The 15,161-nt window shown below is 57.1% G+C and overlaps 2 protein-coding genes across 6 annotated transcripts in view; one reads left to right on the top strand and one right to left on the bottom strand.

Annotated features, from left to right (window-relative positions):
- Positions 1-1,931, top strand: part of TUBGCP6 (tubulin gamma complex component 6) — a 22,943-nt gene extending 21,012 nt beyond the window's left edge. For 4 of the 5 annotated variants that reach the window (XM_081310017.1, XM_081310018.1, XM_081310016.1 and 1 more), the window contains 7 exons: positions 88-256; positions 335-476; positions 720-914; positions 993-1,125; positions 1,197-1,410; positions 1,482-1,681; positions 1,764-1,931. In XM_081310017.1, the coding sequence (XP_081166143.1) occupies positions 88-256; positions 335-476; positions 720-914; positions 993-1,125; positions 1,197-1,410; positions 1,482-1,681; positions 1,764-1,855 (1,145 nt within the window). In that variant the 3' untranslated portion in view covers positions 1,856-1,931. The remainder of the gene's footprint in view (positions 1-87; positions 257-334; positions 477-719; positions 915-992; positions 1,126-1,196; positions 1,411-1,481; positions 1,682-1,763) is intronic. The other variant, XM_081310019.1, reaches the window with a different exon arrangement.
- On the bottom strand, positions 1,909-15,161 carry SELENOO (selenoprotein O). Its single transcript, XM_081310025.1, has 9 exons — positions 14,587-15,161; positions 10,678-10,881; positions 9,139-9,325; positions 6,640-6,770; positions 5,881-6,161; positions 3,491-3,641; positions 2,729-2,914; positions 2,439-2,595; positions 1,909-2,361 (listed from the first exon to the last, which is right to left on the bottom strand). Exons 1-9 carry the CDS (start codon positions 15,114-15,116, stop codon positions 2,215-2,217), a joined length of 1,974 nt encoding a protein of 657 aa, XP_081166151.1. The 5' UTR covers positions 15,117-15,161; the 3' UTR covers positions 1,909-2,214.

Raw genomic sequence — 15,161 nt, 5'->3', positions numbered from 1 at the left:
GTGAGTCACTGTCCACCCGCTGGTAAGGCAGGAGCCCCAGGCCAGTGCGCCTCCATGCTGCAGTGATAGCTGCCTTGTTCTCTGCAGCAGAGGCCCCCGCTGCCCACCTGGTACGCCACGTGCTTCCCCGGGCCTTCGCCTTCCCCGTGGACCCCCGGGTGCAGTCGGCTGTGGATGAGACCACGGTGCAGTTGACCGAGCTGCTGACGCTGCCGGTGCTCATGCAGCGCTCCCTTACTGCCCCGCTGGCTGCCCAGTGAGTGTGCGCCCCTCCCCTCCCCGCCCGCCATGACCCCGCCCCCTCGCCGTGACCCCGCCCCTCGCCCCGCCCCAGCGTCTCCCTGGTGAACAAAGCTGCGGTTGACTACTTCTTTGCGGAGCTGCACCTGGAGGCGCACTTTGAAGCTTTGCGGCACTTCCTGCTGATGGAGGATGGGGAGTTTGCCCAGTCCCTGAGTGACCTGCTCTTTGAAAAGGTGACCCTGGTTGTGGAGTTGGGGGGAATTGTGCCAGAGGGGAGCCCCACAATAGCGACAGTTTGGTGCTGGCCTGGGGCCCACCCTGGCTGCCCTCCAGACACCACAGCCCCTGGCAGCTTGGAGCTTGGCTGCCTGACTGGGACAGCCTGGGGCATTGGTGACCAGGCAGGCACCAGCCCTACCTAGGTGGCCTGGCTTGTACTTGGCACTCCTGGGGACTCTGTCCCTTTCCTGCCTCAGCTCGGGGCTGGGCAGACACCTGGGGAACTGCTCAACCCACTGGTCCTCAACTGCATCCTGAGCAAGGCCCTCCAGTACAGCCTCCATGGGGACACCCCACATGCCACCAACCTCTCCTTCGCCCTCAAGTACCTGCCTGAAGTGTTTGCTCCCAATGCCCCGGATGTGCTGAGCTGCCTGGAGCTCAGATACAAGGTCAGCAGCACATCGTGAGCAGGTGTCATAGGGAGGCCTGTCCTGTGGGGCCAGCACTGACCAGGGCTTCCTGAGCAGGTCGACTGGCCCCTCAACATCGTCATCACCGAGAACTGCCTGAGCAAGTACAGCGGCATCTTCTCCTTCCTGCTGCAGCTGAAGCTCATGATGTGGACGCTCAAGGACATCTGCTTCCACCTCAAGCGTACAGGTGAGGTCTTTCTGGAGCCACCTGCCCTGTGTGGGGGCTCCAGGCTGTGCTCACCCTCTGTCCTCTGCCAGCCCTGGTGAGCCACGCAGCTGGCTCAGTGCAGTTCCGCCAGCTGCAGCTGTTCAAACACGAGATGCAGCACTTTGTGAAGGTCACCCAGGGCTACATCGCCAACCAGATCCTGCACGTCAGCTGGTGTGAGTTCAGGGCCCGGCTGGCCACAGTGGGCAACCTTGAGGAGATCCAGCGCGCCCATGCAGAGTATCTGCACAAGGCTGTCTTCAGGTGAGGCCCAGACACCCAAGGGAGGGACACTGCAAGGCCAGCAGCCTACCAGAAGCCCTGCCCTTCCCTAGGGGCCTGCTCACGGAGAAGGCAGCACCAGTCATGAACATCATCCATAGCATTTTCAGCCTGGTGCTGAAGTTCCGCAGCCAGCTCATCTCCCAGGCCTGGGGCCCAGCCAGTGGCCCCCGGGGTGCCGAGCACCCCAACTTTGCTCTCATGCAGCAGTCCTACAGTACCTTCAAGTACTACTCCCACTTCCTCTTCAAAGGTGAGCCTTCCCCTGGCCAGGCAGGGTGGGGGCAGCCAGGCACAGGCAGGGCAGAAGCCTGAGCAGCCCGCTGCCTCCACAGTGGTGACCAAATTGGTGAACCGTGGTTACCAGCCCCACCTCGAGGACTTCTTGCTGCGCATCAACTTCAACAGCTACTACCAGGACACCTGAGGAGCCTCTCCTGGCAGGGGCTGGGCCGGGAAGGAGGCAGAGCCACCACAGGCCTGAGGAAGCTGATTTTTATTTAGGGACCTGGCCCAGACCTTCTTTGAGGATGAGGTGGACAGGGGGCTGCCACTGCTGCCCCAAGGCCTGGCCCCCTCTGCATCACCTGCAAGGTGGTGGAGCCCTTGTCCCCACACTCGGAGAGCTGGACTCAGGCAGTGCTGCTGAGCTGGCTTCCAACAGAGACTGGTCAGGGTCTGACTGGAGGTCTCTGCCATCATGGAGAGAAGCTCAGGGGCAGCCTGGCACATCTCGGCAGCTCAGCAGCACTGAGCGCCTCGGGAGAGGCCGAGGCACTACGAGGATCATGTCACACACAGCTCTGCTGCCCAGAGTGGGGGCTTGCTGCTATAGGACTGTCCCCCAGGGACTGCCTCCGCAGCCTCAGAGCCTCCAGCCGCTTCCCCATCGCTGTGGTAAGGAGATTCCAGCAGCTTCAGCACCCGCCGTACCTGGAGGGAGAGTCCAGGTGAGGGATGCTGGCCAGCCCACCCTCCCAGGGACAGAGTGGGGACGGGGGCATGCTTGCCTCTGAGAAGTCCCCCTTCTCGGCAGCCTCAATGGCGCTCTGTGCGATGTAGTTCCTCAGGACGTACTTGGGGTTGTTGGCCTTCATCACGCGCACTCGCTCTGCCTGCCAGGCCGCCACATCGCTGGCACCCTCCATGTCCCTCTCCAGCCGGACTCTGGAATCACAGCCCAGCTGCTCTTTCAGCAGGAGCAGCCACAGGGCGCCCATGCAGGATCATCTGCAACCACCTGAGCCATGGCCGCGGCACAGAGCAGCAGGCACCCTGCAACCCTGCGTTCGGGGCTCACCGGTATTCCTGCAGCCAGTCAGCCCAGTGGCCCCTGTTCCTGCTCTGCAGCTCCTCAGGGCTCAGCTGCTCCAGCCGAGACTGCTGCTCCACTCGGTCCAGCTCCCTTGCCAGGTTTGCCTGGGTGCCAATGAGTGCGAAGAGCTGTGGGTTCGACTGCGCCAACATGAGCATCATGGAGAGCTGCCTGGGGGAGGAGGCATGAGCCTGAAGCCAGGGCCGCTATCCTTTGCCCCAGGTGGGCACCAGCTGCAGGTCTGCTGCTTGGGGTGTCAGCGCACATGCTAACAAAGTGTGTCCTCCTGGATAATCACCAGCCCCAGAGCACAATGCCTGTCACTCCCCACTAAACTCCTTTCTGTGTGACTGGCCTGTGGTTCTTATTCAGAAGCCATCACCAGCACTGCCGGGGTCCTGAGTCTGAGCAGCATCTTGCACATGGCATGCCCATTCTGTTGGGAAACGGCAGGAGGTGTGGTCTGCCTGGGATCTGAGTGCCGCAGGCTCTTGCCAGGTATACCACAGCTGCCTGGATGCCCACTATCCCCATCCAACCTGTGCCCCACCCACATCCGTATCCCTGGGCTTTCCTCTGACCAACAGGCCCAAGTCACAGTTGGGACCTAACTGCCCCCATTCCCAGGAGGAGGCTTGTGTGGGTCCCCTAGGACTAGCCGTCTCCAGCCATCCCCCAGATCTTTGTTTCTGAATGCCCCTCCCCTTCTGAAAGCAAACCCCATGGTAGAAAGACCTGAGTACCCACCGGGGATCCATCTGGGGCCGGAAGGCAAGCCTCAGCTCCTCCAGGGAGGCGCACTGCGAGGTCAGGGTGGTCAGGAATTCAGCCAAGCCAGGTGACTGTGGCTCGAGCGGGAAGGAGCTCAGCAAGGAGAAGGTGTTTGTGAAGTCGGCACCTGTACACAAGCTGCTCAGGTGGAGGCTGGTAGATGCCAGCCCCACACTCCCTCGAGGCCAACCCATGTCCCCTCTCCAGTGTGTGCTGGGCCCTGACCCCTCAGCTACCACCCATCTGCTACCGTTTCCTGTGACTCTGTAGGTTGTCCCCGAAACATAACAACAGACACAGCTGTCCCTGCCTGCAACGGGAGCCACTGCCACCCTCAGCCTTATGTGTCAAGGCTGGGCACAGGAACCATGGCAACCCCTAAGAAGGAAACGAAAGAAAACAAGGGACCAAAGCAGCATGCTCGGGCGGGGGTGGGCAGGGAGGTGATCAACAAAAGCAGTCATGGAGAAATGAGGGACAAAGTTTCAAGACCTACAGAAAATAGAGCAGAACAGTCCAAGTGCTTCCCTTGGTAACTATGTCTGCACTCATGGATCCAGAGACAGGTGACCACATGCTGTCCATAGGGGCTGGCCTGAGACAAGATGAGACTCCTAAGCAATGTGACCCAAGGGGCTGAGGCCACTCTGAAGTCAAACAGGCCAGGCCCAAACTATAAGAGACAGCACAGCCACCACATCAGGAAGACGTGGAAGTGACCAAGCACGTAGTTAGCGAAGCTGGAGGAGAAACAGTGGCTCCACAGCAGGTGCTGGCTTCTAAGAATATGGCACTCTCAGTAATGTGCAGACCATCTGGGCAAGAGCAGGGAATACCCTAGCTCTGAAGTGCACAGGGGCTTCTGCCGCGGGCACTGTCTAGGCCACAATGGGATGAAGCTAGGTACCACTTCAGTGCTCTGTGTCCTGTTAGTTTCATTAACAGGAAGGAGAAGTGTGAATCATAGTTTTTGGTGGTACCAGAGATTGAACCCAGGGGTGCTCTACCATTAAGCTACATCCACAGACCTTTTTAAGATTATTTTTAATTCTGAGACGGTCTTGCTAAGGTGCCCACTCTGACCTGGAACTTGCCATCCTCCTGCCTCAGCCTCCCAGTGGCTGAGATTACAGATGTACACTGCCACATTCAGCTTAGACACTGTACTCTTCATCTACCATAGGTTAAAAAAGAGATCACAAGCAAAATTATAAAAGTACTTAGAGCAACATGCAGCAAGAGCTGTGCTCAGAGGGATGTGTACAACAGTAAATGTGTACATTTTAAACAATCTAAAATCACTCAACTATATAAAAGCAAAACAAAACCAAAAAGAAGAGTAAAATAAGACCAAAATTAGCAAAAGCGAAAGAAATCTGGTTATAAGGATCAGAGGGGAAATGAACAATGGGAAAAGTAATAGACAATGAAAGTAGGAGTTGGTTCTTGTAGTAAAAGATCAACAAAATTGGCTGGGTGCATGTTTGTAATCTGAGCAGCTCAGCAATGGTGAGGCACTAAGCAACTCAGTGAGACCCTGTCTCTAAATAAAATACAAAACAGGGCTGGAATGTGGCTCAGTGGGCGAGTGTCTGAGTTTAATCCCCAGTACCTCCCCCCCACAAAAAAAAAAAAAATCAGACAAGAGGAGGGGATGCATCAAATGTGCAAGTGTGTGTCACTGGTGGAGAGTGAAGGGGGAATTCGTGGAGGACACTGCCCACTCTCATTTGTGAAGTGCCCGGTGTGGAATGGGGCCTGCAGGGGCTGAGGTAGAGCTCCCCTTCAGACAGGTGGTTCTGCCAGGCACAGTGGCCACACCTGTAACGCCATCTGAACAGCTTACTGGAACCTTGTCTCAATACAAAATAGGGCTGAGGATGGGGCTTAGTGGTCGAGTGCCCCCAAGTTCAATCCCCAGTACCAAAAATAATAATAATGATAATAAGATCTGGACATATGCTACAAGAGCCAGTCATGGTCACACTTGGAAAGTGGAATGGTGGGTGTCAGGGCTGTGAGGGCTCTAAGGGTTGGAGTTTCAAGGAGGCCAAGTTTGGGTTCAGGATGGTGGTGGTGGCTGCATGGCATTCAGACGTGCTCAAAGCCACTGAGTATATATCTCTAAAATGGTCAATAGGGGCCAGGCCTGTAAGCCCAGCTGCTGAGGCAGAATGATCCTAAGTCCAAGGCCTCAGCAACTTAACAAGACATTGTCTCTAAAAGGACTCAGGGTGCAGCTCAGTGGTAAAGCACCACTGGGTTCAGTCCCCAGTACCTGCCCCCCACAAAAAAAGGTGAAGAGAAAATTGCGAATTTGCCCACAGTAATAATGCCAGAACTGGCTGCAATGTGTGCCCACTCACCAGTCTGGTGCATGGTCTCCAGGAGCCTGGCCACCAGTGCTCCATCCCCGTCCTGTGCCACACGTACGAGGCCGAGCTTACGGCGCATCTTCTGCAGGTAGTGCCTTTGGAACTCGGAGTCAAACTCCTCCTCCAGGGCGGCTTCAGCTAGTTCGCGGGGCAGCTCGGGCGCCAGTGCCTCCGCCAGCTTCCGCAGGTTCCACTTGCACACCTCGGGCTGCCTGCTGTACGAGTAGCGCCCGGCGTCGTCCGAAGCATTGCACACGTGGTCAGGGTCGTACCTGCCACACAGGCCAGACTGCGGTGCTGTGAAGGACACACCCAGAGGGCAGGCCCTGTGTGGCCACCACCCCGTCCTGCCCTGATCCTGGATGGCCCTGGTTCTTCTGCCTACACCTCAAGTGCAGGAGAGCTGGGCTCTCCTCAGCCCGCCAGGGGCCAGACAGCCCTGACTTCCTGCCCACCACCTGTGCCCAACCCCACGGGGGAGGGAACCTTTCTAAAATGCACAGACAGCTCACACTGCTTTTGCTCAAAACCCTCCGGGAGATTCCTGCTTCCAGGAATGGCCAGTCAGGCGTTGTTAAGAATTAAACACTGAAAAAAGACTTGTGCACACAATCCCCACGCCCCAGGTCAGATGCTCCCTGCCTTCCCTCACCCTGTGACTGCGGCTGGGGCCTGCACCTCAGGGGTTAGTTCCTAGGTGGGCAGCAGGCTGCCTATAGCTCACCACTTACAGCCCAAGGGACGGCTCACCTGTCCAGGAAGCCAAAGGGCCCATAGTCAATGGTAAGCCCCACGATGCTCATGTTGTCAGTGTTGAGCACGCCATGGCAGAAGCCTACACACTGCCACTCGGCCACCATGCGGGCTGTGCGTCTTATCACCTGGGGAAGGACAGGTGCTGACAGCTCCCTCCCTGGTCCTGCCCCACCCCACCCACCCTCACTGTCCACCGACGCCCGCAAAGCCAGCAGTGTTTCTGAGTGATTCCTGCTCTCCAACGACGTCTGGGGGTCTCTACCCAGGGCCCCTGTAGTCCCTGCTCAGTGTTCCAGGAGAGGTGTGTCTGGGTAAGCTGGCACGTGGGGCCTCAGCTGCCACTTACACCACCTTCCATTCCTCATATGCTCACCATTTTGGTTTTTAACCAAACCAGAAAAATCAGGCAACCGATTTGGTTGGGCAGACTTGGGCCCATTACAAAGGCCCCACGGGGGGCTGGGGATGTGGCTCAAGCGGTAACACGCTCGCCTGGCATGCATGGGGCGCTGGGTTCGATCCTCAGCATCACATAAAAATAAAAAAATAAAGATGTGTCCACCGAAAACTGAAAAATAAATATTAAAAAGTTCTCTCAAAAATAAATAAATAAATAAATGCCCCATGGGTACCAGTAAGGAACATGCCACCTGGCACAATGTGCTGGGTCCAGGCTGAGGTGCCCTGCAAGCTGCTGCCTATCCACACTGGGTGCCACAAGTTGGTGTGTGCCCACCAGCCCTGCTGCTCACCCAGCACTCCCACCACATGGTGCCCCCCAACTAGTGCTGCTGGAGAACAGGAGTCTCAGGATGCAGGGCTGCCTCCAGGGCCCTCACTGCTACCATGCCCTTGCCCGGCAGGGTCCTGCATGTGTCTTGTTTCATGTCAGAGCACAGATGCTCCTGAGAACTGGGCAGCACTGTCCTTTCAGCTTCACTGTCAGACCAAGGCTCAGAGGGACCTGTTGTGTAATGGGCCCACCGACACCTGCTTAGTGCCACTGCTGCTGACCTGTGGTGGCCCAGCCCAAGCCACTGGGCAGATGGGCCTGAACCTGCCCTGCTGCAGTGGCTCCATGGTGGTCTGGCCCTTGGAGACGACCCCTGTGTACCTTACCTGGCCTGGACCTTCCTCTTTCCCTCTGCCCACTGAGGCTGCAGGCTGTGGGCCAGACCAGGTGATAACCTGACTGAGCAGACGAGTGTGCTGTCTGTGGCAGGGGCAGGGGCCCTGTGGGAGGCCAACCTTACGGGTGACTAAGTTACACTCCCCAGCTGGGTGCTGAGGCGCTCAGTCACAGAAATGGGTGTGTCTTGCTACAGCCCCATGGGTGAAGCTATGCTCACCTGCTCCTTTGTAATCTAACCCCTGGCCCTGTTTAGGATAGAATCTTCCATGGAAGTGCCTTGTGTGTTGTCCCCTTCTCTTACTATGCCCTTGGGTGTGGCCTACCCAGGTGGCAGTCAACCTGCTGACAGTGGACATCATGAAGACAGACTCAGCCCCCTGAAACCTGACCCCTGGCCTCATTTGAATAGCTTCTCAATAAAAGGGGTCAGTGCATGCTCTCGCTCGCTCTCTCTTTCTGCGGGCCCTTAAGGTCAGAGGAGCCGTCACAGCAACCCCAAAGAAAAAGGTATTTGTGCCTCTTGTGTGGTTATTTTGCGCAGCCCAGTCAGCCCAGTTTAACTAGAGTGACCCCTGAGCCTTTTAGTCTCGAGAACAGAAACCCGGCAGGGCCCAGACCCAACTTGGGCAATCCCTGTCTCCCCCAGATGACAACAGGCCAGTCCTCCCCTCCAATGCTCTCCCCAGGCCAGGGCCTTGCTGGCTCCTGCAGATATACCCAGCACGCAGACCCCTCAAGGACGCTCAAGTACCACAGTGCCCCAGGCCCCAGCAGTGCTCACAGCCTGACTAGTGTGCTTGCCAGCTGCCCAAGCCACAAGGCTGCAGGAGAGGATGGCACCTGGGTAAAAGCTTTGTCCATGGCTGAAATGACTGTGTTCGGCAGTGGGTTGGGCCCTGCTATGGTTTAGATGGGAGTGTCCTCCAAAAGTTTATGTGCAGACACTGCAGGAAGGCTTACCGTGAAGCCTGGGTTGGGAGAGCCCTGGCACCATCAGTGCACTGATGGCCTGTGGGCACTAGCTGGTGGTTAACTAAAGGCACAGGGTGTGGCTGGAGGAGGGTCACTGGGGTGTGCCTTCGGGCTGTATATCTTGAGCTCTCTGGCTCTCTGCTTCCTGGTGCCATGTCCTGAGCTCCTCCCTCGTCACACCCTCCTGCCATGATGTTCTTTCTGCCTCACCTGGCACCCTGAGGAGTGGAGCCAGCTGACTTAGACCGAGACCTCTGAGATCATGAGCTCCCAAATAGACTTTTCCCTCTCTAAAATCAGGTCTTTTGGTCACAACAGCAAAAAAACTGACTGAAACAGGCCTCAAGTTCCTGGGCATAGGGGCCCGTGGGTGCTTGGCCTCCACCTACCTCTCGGAAGAAGGCCACGTTCCTCTGCACATGGTCGCTGCAGTGGGCGTGGGCAGCCTGGATTTCAGGGTAGAAAGAGCCAATCACATAGTCAAGCATCTGGACTCTGATGTCATTCCGTCCCACGCTGGGACCTGCACGCCCTGTATGCTCATCAGCAGGCTTAAAAATCTCAAAGGATCCAAACCTGGAGGGAAGACCCAGGTGTTTGACAATTCAGAGACCCCAGCACCTTGTAAGAAAAATAAAAAAGAAGCCAGCTGAGGCCCTGCAGGAAAGCACCCTGGTCAGGCAGCAGGCCACCAGCTCTGAAGGCCCAGGTGCACCTGGATCCTGGCTCATTTTCAGGCAGACAGCTCCTACTCTGGCAGCTTGGGGCCCAGAGATGGCCACAGCTTCTCCTGCCCCCTCCAGCACCCTGGCAGGGAGGACAGGGTGGGTTCTAGGCTCAGGTGGTTGCTGTCATAGTGGGATTGCTTCTGGCAACTAGTGGGCCGAGGCCGAGAGGCTGCGGGTATTGCAGAGACAAAACAGCCTCCAGCAAGCACCATCAGAGCCACCACAAGGCAGACCTGGGCCCTGGTTCCTCCTACTCCCCCTCTGGTCAGAAAGGCCAGAGACCCTCACAGTCTATCAGGCATGAGCAGCTGGTGGCTGTCGGGGACCTGGCAGAATGGGAGAACCACAAGGTGAGCCCAGCTCTTGGTTCAGGGAATCAGTTCTGAAGGTGCTAGAAGTCAGGCAGCGAGGTGATGGCAGAGATAAGATGAGGATAGTGCTGAGGTTTCTCATGGTCAGAAACAGCTTTATAAATATGGGAAAACCAGCCAGATGTGCTGGCGCACGGCTGTAACCCCAGTGGCTTGCAAGGCTGAGGCAGGGACAAGGCCCTAAGCAACTTAATGAGACCCTGTTTCTAAATAAAATATAAAAAGGGGCTGGGGATGTGGCTCAGTGGTTGAGTGCCTTTGGGCTCAATCAATCCTCAGTACCAAGCAAAACAACCTTCCACAGCACTTGAGAGATTGTGGCGAACTCGTTATTGTTTTCAATGAATACAGATGTTTACATGTTGTTCCCAGCTGTCCTGAGAGGGCCTGAGAGCCGGGAGCACACCTGGTGCTGTGGGCCTGGGGCAGGAAAGCACCAGAAAGGACTCTGGTCACTGAGCAGCTGGACTGCGTCTGGACAGGTAAGGATGACCACAAGGACTACAGCACACCCGCTTTTTATCAGCCTGTTTGTTTATGACACTGAGCCCATTTCCTTGGTCAATTTTAGGTAGTTCCTTGTCTTACACTCCTAGGAATCTCCTTTTGGACAGCCCCTCCTCCCAGGCATGGTCCTGTGGGGGTCCCTCTGCCCAGCCAGCCCCACCGTCTACCAGGATGGAACAACCAACCTCCTGCACTGAGTCTCTCCTGGGGCATGGAATACCAGTTTGCTGGCTCCTCTGTTTTGCGCGACCTTCCGGCTGCACAAGCGCAGTCTAGGACTCTACAAGCAGGCGTGCAGGCAGGCCCGGAGGACCAGCATTACCTGATGAAGGTGGGAGCCATTCGCAACACAACTGTGCACTTTTCATGTTTTGGATTACCATCATAGAACACGTCACGCACCACCGTGGACTCAGATGTGACGCAGGCCCCAGCCCGTGTGGTGGGAACCCCCAGGTGGAACATGGCCTCACTGCAGAGAAATTCCCGGATGCTCGACCGCAGGACTTTGCGGCCATCAGCCTGTCTGAAATCAAACACAGAGGCCAGTGCCTGTCAGACAGGTGTCCACTTGAGCAAAGACACACCCAAACGACACTCTCAGCCAAATGGTTCTTGTGCAGCTCCAACAGCACTGTGAACAAAGGCCACCTCAGACGATTCCGGACATTGTGTGCCCAGGTCTAAGAGCCACACAATCCAGCCCCGTGGAGGACAGAGAAGACCCCACTAGCCCCAAGCACACCCTCGAGCCTGCAGGCTTTTCTCACAGAAATGTATTAATTTATCCACAGAAATGTTCTTATTACAATGCACAGATACACACCAGCACTATTTGCAGTACAGAGAAAACTGAATCAGCCCCTGAGAAGGTGAGCTTGGAGGCTCTGCTCATCAGGGTGGGGCGGATACCCCAACAGCTCCGCCCCCGGCACCACCAGCAGCAGGGAGGCCAGGCCCCAGGCACACAGTGGGCAGAATAGCACACGGTGGCTGCATCTGCTCCTGGTGACAGGCCCAGGCAGGTGCTGCCCATCAGCCAGCCAGCCCGAGAATGGGCCACAGCAGCAGAACTGCACTCTGCTCTGGCCAGCCTTGCACTTCTGCACTGAGCCTGTTTCTCTTTTAGAAGTAGAACATAGAAAAGGAAAGCAGGGCAGCAGCGCACCCAACACTTGGACGGGCCATGTCTAGGTCATGCTGATCTCCAAGGGCCCTGTCCAGAACCCATACAAACCCACAGTATGCCCAGGGAAGGGCTGTGCTGGTGGTGGTTGGAAACACAGCAAAGGCAGATGTCGAGGAACAAGCCCACCTGGGAAGGTGGGCAGTGTGCCTTCCCTCAGCTGGATACCGGGGACAGGGTACCACAGGGTGGGCTGCTGTCCACAGGCATGAGACTTGATGCTGGGCTCAGCCCTAGACTGGTTGGTGCTCGGGGCCAAGGGCCTTAAGGTGCTGGGTGTGGGAAGCCAACCTTACGGGTGACTGAGTTACACTCTCCAGCTGGGTGCTGAGGCGCTCAGTCACAGAAATGGGTGTGTCTTGCTACAGCCCCATGGGTGAAGCTATGCTCACCTGCTCCTTTGTAATCTAACCCCTGGCCCTGTTTAGGATAGAATCTTCCATGGAAGTGCCTTGTGTGTTGTCCCCTTCTCTTACTATGCCCTTGGGTGTGGCCTACCCAGGTGTCAGTCAACCTGCTGACAGTGGACATCATGAAGACAGACTCAGCCCCCTGAAACCTGACCCCTGGCCTCATTTGAATAGCTTCTCAATAAAAGGGGTCAGTGCATGCTCTCGCTCTCTTTCTGCAGGCCCTTAAGGTCAGAGGAGCCGTCACAGCAACCCCAAAGAAAAAGGTATTTCTGTCTCTTGTGTGGTTATTTTGCGCAGCCCAGTCAGCCCAGTTTAACTAGAGTGACCCCTGAGCCTTTTAGTCTCGAGAACAGAAACCCGGCAGCTGGGCAGACCTGGACTCGTGCGGCAGAGGAGGGCTCACTCCAGGCTCAACTAACACTTCTGGAGACCTAGTGGGGCCAGGTTGGGGTTGATGGTGCCCACCTTGGGTGCCTCAGTCTCATCTGCCCCTTACTTGCCATCTCCTGGGCTCAGAGGAACTAGGCCAGGGCCTATGTCTCCCAGGGCACGCCACCCCTCCTAGCTATGGGAGTTGCTCCTAGCCCAGCAAGACGCCTCAAGGTTGCCCAGAAGCCAGCAAAGTCCAGCTCACCTGGAATCTGATAAAACCAGCCGCGGGTCCTGTGAGCCCTGTGGCTTGGGCTGCTGTGAGTCTTGTGTTGGATCTTCACACTGTGGTTCTGGCTTTTGCTTTGTGAACCTTGTCCTGGGCAAGTAGGCACACTGCCTTGCTTTGGGACCGAAGCCCAGGTATTGAGTTCCCTGAGCTGGCCAGTAGAGGCCTGTCCTGGAACCCCAACAGCCACAGTAGGCAGGGGTGAGAACAACCTACCTGCCCCTCAAAGTCACACCTAGAGGCTCACAACCACCAGGGGCCTCAGCCTCATCTAGAACTGCTAAGGCCACAGAAGGGTAGGCCGAGCCTGAGCAAGGGCCCAAAGACCCCCTTCCTCTTCAAGGAAAATGTTTTAGAAGCTATGGTAGCGCACACCCAGGTCCCTGTTACTTAGAGGCCAAGGCAGGACAATGGCAAATTTGGGGCCAGCCTGGGCAACTTAGCCAAAGTATTTTACCACACCTCAGGTCTTGAAACACTGAATAAAACCCCCCAAGTCTCTCAACATAAGAAGCATTTTCTGGGGCTGGGGCTCAGTGGTGGGCACTTGCCTAGCAGGTGTGAGGCACTGGGTTCAATCCTCAGCACCACATGTAAATAAATCTATTTATCGATCTATTTTAAGGCATTTTCTGAGGCAGGGTGGGAAAACATCTCACCTGCAGCACTAACAAAGAAAAAAAAAAGCATCCTCCAATAGGAAACTGATTTATTTCACAAGCTGATCTTTATAACTGATAAAGATGAAGCATCATCAGGATGAACGCATGAACTTTAAAGATGCTCATCAGAAAAAGGTCTCTGAACACTGTCCAGAAGATGCCTGTAAGCAGGTTGCTGGGGACCATGCACAGCTCAGTGAACTTGTCAGAGCTAAAAGGTTGCAACCTGGGAGATGAGGAAGAGCCAGTCATTCTGAGGATCTGGCCTGGGAGATGAAGAGGGAGGGTGGTTTGAGCTGGTGAACATGTCAGTGGCTAGAAAGAGAAGGGGTGAAAGTCTCAGATTTGGAATATTTGACCATTGAACATAAAATGCAGGTTACGTCTATTTTTAAGTCACTGAACAAGCACAGAGTATGAGCAAATATGTGAACGGCAGCCTGGCACAGTGGCACACACCTCTAATCCCCGTTACAGTGGCTCAGGAGGCTGAGGCAGGAGGATTTAGAGTTCAGGACCAGCCTTGGCAACTCAGTGAAATCTGGTCTCTAAACAAAATATTAAAAATGGCTGAGGATGTGGCTCAGTGAACAAGGCCCCTTGGGCTCAATCCCTGGTTCACAAAAAAAAAAAAAAAAAAAAAAAAAAGCACGTGAACTGCAGTGAAAAGCAGCACAGCAGAACAGGTGCTGTGGGTGTCTAGGAGGCAGGCCTGCCATGGGACAAGCTCTACTGGGATAGGCTGGTTCGGACCACCTGTGTACCTCCACAGGGTGACCAGAAAGGGCTGGCCCAGGAGAATGCACACAGGGAAGGTGGGTCTGAAGAGCTTCTGTCCCCCAGAGGGTAGGGTGAGCCCACAGGAGCCTCTGTGAAGGAACACCAGCTGAGATGCTGTGGGGAGGGAGGCGGCCCAGGTGGCATTGGAGGAAGGAGCACGGGCCTGGGAAGCCCGGGTAAACATAAGCGTCATGACAGTAATTCGTGGAACTAGCTCTAAAGTCCTCTGCGTGTCATGAGGACAGCGTGGATGGCCATCAGTGCTGTGTTCTTAACGGAAAGATGCTTCATCCGACAGAAGGGGCAGTGGGACCGCCCCGCACCGCCAGTCAGCAGGAGCCCAGGCAGAGCCGGGGGCGGCTTTGTCCCTGGTCCCTTCGCCAGGACACGCTACCCACCACGACATCCTTCCAAGATAAAGGCTGGCCCAACTCAGGAGGAAAGCGCTACTGGGCACGAGCACGTCCCACCCGCCTCACTGAAGGGCGCGGGCGCGGCCGAGGGTCACCCGCCTCCCCGAGCCCCCGCGCACCTGGAGAAGGGCGTGGGGCCGGCGCCCTTGAGCTGCAGCTCCCAGCGCTCGCCGGCCGCCGTGCACACCTCGCCCAGGTACATGGCGGCGCCGTCGCCCAGCTGCCCCGCGAACTGCCCGAACTGGTGCCCGCAGTAGCAGTGCGCGGCCGGCTCGGCGCCGGGCAGCAGCGCGTTGCCGCTGAAGAAGAGCGCGGCCTCGGCCTCCGCCTCGGCCTCGCGCCCGGCGGCCTCCAGCCCCAGCAGCGCCAGCGCCGACCCCGACAGCGCCACGACGCGCGGCTGCTGCAGTGGAGCGGGGCGCGCGCGGCTGAAGCAGGCCCCGGGCACGAGCCGCGGCGCAGACGGGGCGCCCTCGGGGCCCGGCGGCGGCGTCTCCACCGGCAGCAGGCGCAGAGCGCGGTTGTCGAAGCGCAGCCCCGCCAGCCAGCGCGGCGCGGGCTCCATGGCGGCGGCCCAGGCAGAGCAGGGCGCGGGCGGCGGGCGGCCCAGAGGCAGCGGCCAGACACCGGCGACAGCGAGCGAGGCCATCCGCCGAGCCGCGCCGCCCGCCGGAAGCCCCACTGTCCCGGTCGG

This window comes from Spermophilus citellus (assembly GCF_964194105.1).
Source record: "Spermophilus citellus genome assembly, chromosome: 10".
Taxonomy (NCBI): domain Eukaryota; kingdom Metazoa; phylum Chordata; class Mammalia; order Rodentia; family Sciuridae; genus Spermophilus; species Spermophilus citellus.
Note: the sequence above shows the minus strand (reverse complement) of the source record. Positions and strands in the feature narration are given on the sequence as shown.